Raw genomic sequence first — 8839 nt, 5'->3', positions numbered from 1 at the left:
CAAGACAAAAACAACCACATAATACAACAGTGACAGGACAAAGAAACTGCGGAAATGTGGGGCTATAAATACTAAACAAACGAGGACTAATGAGGATAACAAACAAGAACCAGGTGCAGGGAATAATTGACAATCAAACTAAAGAGAAAGAGGAACAGAGCAATACTTTTCACACATTACAAAGAATAAATATTTGTATTATAATTTATAAAAAATATTTTAACCACAACCAGATGTTGGTTGTGACTGAAGCAAAGAACACAGTGGTAAGACTTTTTTTAAATGCTTTTTGATGTTTGAGGATGCATTACCTGTTGTGATATTACGTGTCATATCCAGTTTCCATGTTTGAATTACTGTTTCTTCAAGGCCCTCTCTAATGTTCTCTTCTGTGTGATCCTGACATCAGGACTGCATTTCCCAAGAGTCACTAATGAAGTGAATTGTAACAGCCATATACGAGTCCACTGTCTGACTCGTCCAAGCAAAGTAAGGCAGGCTGGACAGTTGTGATTCAAGCACAGATCTCATTTCATTGTACAAAGTGAGAATCTCTCTCTCAGAAAAGTATTTTCTCCTTGGCATCTCGTATCTTTTGTCAAGCTGTTCTACAAGGTTTCTGAAACCTGTTTTATCAACAACTGAAATACGAATTTGATCCATGCAAATAAACTCTGCAATGGGCCTGTTACGTCTTTTTGCTTCTTTGGAACTTCTTTCATATTTTCCTGTCACCGACCGTACCTCTGAAATAGTAGGCTGGCTTAAAGATGTTTTTTCTGTGGGTGTCAAAAGAAGGAATAATTAAATTTAGATATAAACATCATCTGTCATGCATCCACATTTGCATTAATCTTGGTTATTTTTAGTGTTTTGTTTAATGCACAATAGTTAACCTGGTAAACATTAACTAGTGTATTTATGAAGATTGATTGATCAAGGAACATAAATGCTATAAAATGGGTGATTCTATGGGTGATTCTATAATTGGAGATATATTTGGCATTTCAGAAAATGAAGAAAATATAGATTTTTTTCAGTATCTTATTGAAAACGTATTTAATTTTAATAATTCAGTGCTTGTGTCATGAATCTGGTCGGTGACTTGCGGTCCGCTCACCACCAGATGCCGCTCTTACTCTTTCATATCATTCAGACTGTTGCATTGCACCCCGGACTACTAATCCCATCACCCATCGCGCCTATTGCGTTGCCTCCTGTAGCCAATCAGGCGCGCTATAAAAGCCCAGGACTTTCCCTCTGAGTTCACGAAGTATTGTTGTTGTGATTTTCATTGTTAGTGTTCCTAGTTTCCCTTGTTCCCTTGTTCCCGTGTACCCTAGTTTCCTAGTTCCCCGTGTATAGCTTTCTCGCCTGGCCTTCTTGTCTCACCTGTCTCGCCGCCTGCCTATTGGACTCTAGCTCATTACAAGGATTATTCTCTCGTCTCTTCCCTTTACGGATTACGTTCGCCGCTGTTTGACCCACGTCTGCTTTACGGACTCTCTCTACGTCTTGCCTGTGTTATACCTGTTTGCTACTGTTCTGACCCTGCCTGTTGTCGACCATGTCTCTGTCTTGTCCCATTAATAAAAGCTCGCAAATGGATCCGCTCGCCTCTCAACATTACAGCTTGCTAAACACAAGTTGCTTCCTTTTTTTTTTTTTTTACTTTGAATAAAAAACAGATGTTTTTAGAGTATCATTTGTCAACTCTGTTACAGACAAATTAGGCAATGTGTAGAAACAACAATAAATCATAACAGGAAAAATCGTTCTTGTTTCATTAGACAAACAGTCCTTACATTCCAACACTTGAAACTGAGATAATATTTCACCTATGCATACCTTAAAAGTTAAATAACTATGTCTTCACAAAACCACCCACAGGAAATATTTTTAATCTGAAAATGTATTATATACAATATCCAGGAAAAAAAGATGTTCTGTCATCTTTTTAGGACTGTAATATGAAGAGTGTACAAATATATCTTTAGCAGCAGTGTGAGAGTGAATAGCACTCATTTACCGGCATAAACATGGATAGCTATTGGAACAATATGCGTCACATGACTAAACATGCGTCATCGTTTTCAAAAGCCTCCGTTTTCACAGTCCACACTGCAACATGAAAACGGCGTTTTCAAATGTATCCACTTTGGAGAGCGTTTTCAAAAATCTCTGTTTTCCTTGACCAAAAACGCTGTCTCAGTGTGGACGGAAGGCCAAAACGGAGAGAAAAATATGCGTTTTCAAATGAAAACGTATTAGTGTGGATATGGCCTGAGGTGTTGTGTTGCTGGATGTAATAATGAACATAGTGGTCATCATTTACTCCTGACATCTGAGCCGCTGAAGATGCAGTGGATTACGTTTGTTTGTGAAGGGAATGCGGCTCCTGATCTACATATATCTGAGTATATATTTTAATCATCTGACAATATGCGTCACATGACTAAACATGCGTCATCATTTATAAAAGCCTCCGTTTTCCCAGTCCACACTGCAATGCAAAAGCAGTTTCAAATTTATCCACTTTGGAGAGCATTTCCAAAAAGCTCAGTTTCCCATGACTAAAAATGCTGTCTCAGTGTGGATGGAAGGCCAAAACGGAGAGAAAAAGTTGTGTGGACGTGGCCTGAGTGTTCACTGTATACATTACATATGAATTAATCTTTGTTAAAGCTGTGTTTTGTTGTTTAATTAGCATTAATGACAGCAGCAGGTATTTAAAGGCTCCTGTTCCTTTAAGACCCGATGCACGGGTTTAATATGATACACATCCGACATAACCGACTGTTGGGTATTTTGACCGACTGATGGGTATTTTGTCATAATTTTATGTGTATGTGTCTGTACAAATGCAAGGAGATGCAAAAGATGATTCATTTCGGTGTTCGGTGTGCTCTGTCTGAAACGCATGGGCGCATAAACATGCATAAATCTATAAATGATAAATTGTCAGTCTATTATGATTACATTTTGCAGTTAATCCGTGGATCACATGCATGTCGAACCGTGGGGCCTGGTCTGTATGGATCAGGGATCAACTACGATCCCCTCATTAGTAAGACAAGACATAGCATCCCAGATTACAAAATCCACAAATTCTTAAGCAATTTGACATGAGTAAATGTGCAATCTTTTTTTAATAAGGGAAAACCTTAATTTTTTCTGCCAACAGAGTGAAAAAAATTAAGCTAGTTAGTGGCTAGCTGTTGACAAGTTGCTAGCTGGTGTGTGTATAACAGACTTGTGTGTAGACTGACTTGCATATGATTAGCTGGTTCTCGCCATGAATAACCAGAGATGTTGGAATGGTGTTAAGAATTAAGAAGAAAATAAACAAACTTGCATAATAAATAATAATGCAGTGTACACACACACACACACACACACACACACTCTTAAGTATGGACTCAAATAAACTCATTTAACACTGGGCTTTTTGCTGTGTAGACTTTACCTACTTTTTTTTTAGTTTGTCATAGCTGTTAATTTTAGGTATTCTTTACTCAAATATATAGGATAGAATCTACCCAAACACACTGAGTGCAAACTGTTACCTAATTGTTACCTAATTTTATTGAGTAGATTCTATAGGTTCTATAGGTTGTGTACGTGAATACATAGGTCTGCTCGTATATTATATATTTTGTATATAGTGAATACTTTAATTTTAGGGGTGCCCATATCTTTTTTCAAAGTACACTGCCCTCCAAAAGTTTGGAAACACTCTGGAAAAGTGACAGAACTATGGCGAGAAACAAAAGGCAAAACTATGATAATAAAACAAAACCGTGGCAATGACAAAACAGGGCAATGTAAACAGGGAAAAATGCTTGGTAGAGTCTGCAAGAGCAAAACAATACTTTGCAGCCTCCTGTTAGAAAATAGCCTCCTTTTATTGCCACCAAACAGGAAGTAACCCACGAAGCAGCAGAGGGAGCAGCAACAGTCAGTCAGTGGGTGAGGGCTCCCTCTGCTGGCGTGGTGTTACAGATATGTTTTAAATCTTAACATTTTTAGTCTTAGTGAAGACCAAAGATCTTTTTTTACTTACCAACACTACAAACAACTACTTCTTTTTTAACAGTTGGCAAACAATTATCTTCTTATCGATGCTTCTTCCTGATTCAAAATGAATGAGATATTTGGATATGGGTGTGGCTTTTTGACATCACACCTGGATGTGGGCCGGTGCTCTAATGCTACCCCATATGGCAAAAAAAAATGTTTTGGCCAAAACATATTTGAAATATATGTTGCACACAGTGAAGCTCGAAGAAAAATATTTTTGAAATACTTCTGTGGCAAGAAAATGGACTGAAATATACAGAGGTCAAAATATATTTTTTAAGTACTTTTTAAAAATATATTTATATGTGGCCAAAAATATTTACGTAAATATATTTTAGCAAATACATTTTTTTGGCCATTCTTTGTATATTCTGAAATATATTTAAAAACATATTATTTGTTGTATGGGACCGATCAACAGCAATACGGATGTTGGCTTTTAACAGGACAAAATGTTGCCATAACACTGAATTATATTATGTCTTATGAGGCTGCGGCAGAAACAAAGGAGGCTGGAATGAATTTATTCTGTCTTTTCCGGCCTCAAAACCCAAAAAACTGTGTCGATCAGCAGTTTACTGTCATTTTCCACTTGACTTGCAGTTCGCAACAACACAACCTTGTTTCTACAAAGACATTCATCATGTTTTCTACAAACAACATATGATGTTAATGTTTTATGTGGCATGAGAGCGTCACATAAAAAAAGCTATGCAAAATCTGATTTGCGCGGTCTGTTGGAAACTCAGAAGCGAAGACCAGGAGACTCTTGGGTATCTTCAGCAGAGTTCTTTATTGAGAACACGCTGTGTGGCGCTGCAGTCATCAAAAGTCTAACTAAGGCAGTGATACATTGCAGTTTATATACATTTAGGGGGCAGTGCTTAGAAATGGAGACAAAGCACCTGGGTGACGACCCCAAACAAAGCATGCAAATGAAGTATTCAGGTATAGCCAAGTGCCCCATTTACACCAGTCCTAATCCAATCATCATAACTACTCAAAGACTGGGGCAGGGGCACCAAGAGCCATTACAAACAAAAGGTGAACATCTCAGTAATCTGGCTCATTTGACTTACAATAAGAGAACAGGAACTGGCAGGAACCTCTTGCTACAAACTTTGCTAGAGAGAATCGTTTGTCTGATAACATCATAATTTACCTTAAATGCAAAATACAATGTACTTTACCTTAGTTTTTCATGTGATGCTATGTCAGAGCATAGGATCAGCATATTTTAAACAGATTCTTAAATTTGTAATCCCACAGGTCAGACTGAAATAGATTTGCGATTTCAATAGGATTCCATATGAACATAGCTTGAAACATATTAGTAAAACTCAGATTTCATGTTTTTTTTTTTTTTTTAGCAGTTTCACACTTGCTAAATATAATCAGATTCCATTTGGATATGCACAAAATCAGATTTGACTGACAGTCTAAACAAGGCCTTCCTCTATATAATAGTCTTTCTGGAACATTTAGGATTTCTGTAAGTCTCACTTATGGACTTTCTGCATGAGTACGCCCTCCGGCTATGTGTATAAAGGAAACAGACACAATACATTACATGTGTAAGCAGAGTTTATTGAATAATTTTAGTTGTGTATGTTTCAATGCTCAGACTTTTTCTGACCATCACAAATCCAGCAAGTTTTATTGTAATACATTACAAGCAATAGTAATGGAAAAGTACTGTTTCACAAACAGACATTCTCTCATTTACTCGTTAAGACAAATTTGAAATCTTTGAAACCACACAATTATGACATTAAACAATTGACAAAAATAACAAAATAAAGTAATACAATATAAATGACTAATCAATTAATCAATGAATCAATCAAATGAGTATATAAATGGCTTAAAGAGTTGATATAAATGATTATATGATTAAATTGAATAATTAAATGATAAATGATTATAAATGACTAGCTGAATGAATGAATGAATATAAAAGAAAGAAAGTAAAACGCAACACAAATGTTCCTCTTTTTTAGCAACACACACAGGTTGCATCAAGAATTCTTGGATCCTTCAACAGAGAGTTTTAACTTTTTGTTTGTATTATTGTATTTTTTGTTTCAACCATCACAATCACAATGAACTCTGCAAAGTAATACTTCAAGCCTACTGTAAGCCTACTGACCACAGTCTTTGCAACAGTACTCCCAGCTGCCATTATCATTAGTATAGCACCACAGGTAATTATAGCCATAGAATCCACAGGGGTGATTCTTCCAGCAGGTCTTGTCATTCACAGCTGAGTGGCAGTCATCAGAAGTACAGCACATGTCATTACTGCCACCTTCCGTGTAGCACCACTTATATCCTTTACCATATGTGCTACAGGCGTAGTTGCTTTGGCAGTACTGCCCATTTTTAGCTCTACTTCCGTTTAGTGCAGGGCTGCAGTAGTCCCAGCCGTCGAAAAACATACCATAACCAGTCCAGCACCAGTAGTAGTCCTTACGATATGTGCCACAAGGGTGATTTTTCCTGCACGAGTACCCACTAATTGTGAAGTGTGTGTGCTGGGAACTTCTGACGACCCTTTTCAGGGTCTGAGACATGTTCTGCTCATCTGTGGCCATCTGGTCTCCTTGGTTCGCTGGCAGATTTATTAATTTGTCAAATACACCCTGAATTTCATTTAATGTTTTACTGTCATCAAAACAATTATCAACAAAAATCCTAATTAACTGAGGAGTTTTTAACAGCTCACTATAGAGTCTGCTGAGTTGATCATCTAGGTCTGAGACTCTCATCAGGCTTATGTCACCTTCCGGCTGGTTTTTCCCAACATAACCGAAGGAAAATGACTTTGAGTCATTAAGCTGGTGTTTATAACAGACGGCTGTCCAGATGTGAGAGGGCACCGTCACTCTTTCTGGGTCTTCAGAGGTTCCCCTCTGTGGTATCCGTGCATCGTCACCAGGTACTGTACCTGTGACAGTGTAGACTGCTGCAGAACCACCATCACTGTCAAGCTTGCTTCTTAAGAAACTCCTCAGCGCATTCTCCCAGTTCTTCCAGTGGATATGGTTAAAGCTTGCATCTATAGGTGCAACATTGGTCAGTGTGAAAGTTGCCTTACGACCTTCTTCGCAATGGAAGCTGTTGGGATTCAGGAGTCCACGATCATATCCAGAGTTGCTGTAGTCGCTGCTGATGGCTTGATATCTTTTAATAATGTTTTCATCAGAGTCCCTCTCATTGACCATATGATCAGTTTGGGATTCAGGTTGGGAAATCTACAAAAGAAATATAATGATAGATGTTAGTTTGATGGGGTTTTTTTAATCACTTTGATGAAATACTTTTTTTCAATTAAATGCATTGTTACTTAAGGAATGCAGAGTGTAAACTGTTAATGAAAGCCTTCTGTAGAGTGAAGTGAGTGAAGCACTTGTTTACCTGTGGCTCGATGTGCCAGTTTTCTGTTTTTCCAGCAGTGTTTGAGCAGTCAGGGTCAAATATGTAGGCGCTGTAGAGAGGGATCCTGTGATGAACTGAGTACAGTGAAGCGTAATAGTAGTTATCATAATCAAGCATCTGACAGATTTTCTTTGCGTTCTGATCCAGTCCTTCTGGTTCTGTGTCTTTGTAGAAGAACCCTTTACACTCATCAAAGCTCGGGACCACTTTTGCCTGAGCACTGAATGCACTCAGCACAATACAGGTGAACAGACCCAGAACAAACATGGTGTGAAGCTGCTGTTGTGTTATAGAGCAGAGGTAATAGAAACAGCTGCCTTAAGTACAGTCAGAGTCAGCAATGCTGTTGTGGGTGTGACTGAAATTAAAGAAGAAGAAGAAATGAGCAATATGATGGGACATTCGCTTCATCATTCTTAGAAGACTAATTTTAGAGCTGTCACATGTACCGAAAATTTAATTCCACGTTAAAAAAAAAAATGTTTAAATGCTGCTCTGAATTGCAGTGTTTGCAATTTCCACTTCAGTTTTCTGATGCATTTTGTTATTGAGCAAGAAGTTGGAAAGCTTCCCAAAAGCAACTCTGGTCGCAAGTTGTGTCGTTATCATCAGAGTTCAACAGAACTTGCACCCATAGTTGGCTAAAGATGCTTTTGGGAAACTCCCCAGTTTGACTTTATTTGTCATGCAGAAGTTCTTACTGAGAATCAACAGAGGTTTATTTTCACAGTTTTAGTGAATTCCATTTGAAGGTTACCATTTTGGTGAATAGTGTTTGCTTTAGTTGGTCACTTGGTTGTTGATATTATAACACTGTTATATTTTTTCTTTTGCTGTTGCAATTTTGTGTTTAGAAATCATATTATAAAAGCAGTGCAAACTAAACAAAAATCTTTATATAGTGGCTTGACTCATTGATTGTTGCATTGTTTGTTATAGCAGTTCATTGCTTTACTGATTGTTTTTTTGGTCATGTGAACATTTATTTTGTACGCAAAAAAATTCATTTGTGGCACAGACATTAAGCATCTCAACAATGGTGACAATAAACAAAATATTCAGATAAACAGATCTTTGAACATCACAAAACAAGCTACTAATAAGTTGCAACACAAATAGCAAAAATTAAAGCAAATAGTAAAAATAAAAGGAAATACTAAGACAATTCAGGTGCATAATTTATTCATGTTGCAATGCATTCTGGGAGCCATTATTGAGTTTTGATTGGAGTTCCCAGAATGCACTGCAGCATGAAGCTTTTTGTTTATTGTCACCATCATTGAGCTTCATATGCTGATTCTTGATGATTGTGTGTGGTTAA

General features: G+C 37.4%; 1 protein-coding gene across 1 annotated transcript; it reads right to left on the bottom strand.

The window, feature by feature from the left end:
* Nucleotides 1–5646: 5646 nt before the first annotated feature.
* LOC127160813 (endonuclease domain-containing 1 protein) lies at nucleotides 5647–7833 on the bottom strand. Its single transcript, XM_051103469.1, has 2 exons — nucleotides 7498–7833; nucleotides 5647–7334 (listed from the first exon to the last, which is right to left on the bottom strand). The coding sequence occupies exons 1-2, from the start codon at nucleotides 7783–7785 to the stop codon at nucleotides 6222–6224; spliced, it is 1401 nt and encodes a 466-aa protein (XP_050959426.1). The 5' UTR covers nucleotides 7786–7833; the 3' UTR covers nucleotides 5647–6221.
* Between the last annotated feature and the right edge of the window lie 1006 nt (nucleotides 7834–8839).

This window comes from Labeo rohita, unplaced genomic scaffold (genome assembly GCF_022985175.1).
Source record: "Labeo rohita strain BAU-BD-2019 unplaced genomic scaffold, IGBB_LRoh.1.0 scaffold_46, whole genome shotgun sequence".
In the NCBI taxonomy this organism is placed as follows: domain Eukaryota; kingdom Metazoa; phylum Chordata; class Actinopteri; order Cypriniformes; family Cyprinidae; genus Labeo; species Labeo rohita.
The sequence above is the reverse complement of the archived record's forward strand: the minus strand, read 5'-3'. Positions and strand labels throughout refer to the sequence as shown.

Coding starts and splice junctions, on each gene's coding strand:
- LOC127160813 (XM_051103469.1), bottom strand. CDS start 7,785: ATGTTTGTTCTGGGTCTGTTCACCTGTATTGTGCTGAGTGCATTCAGT. Junction 7,335..7,497: donor ACTGGCACATCGAGCCACAG/GTAAACAAGTGC, acceptor TTTCTTTTGTAG/ATTTCCCAACCTGAATCCCA.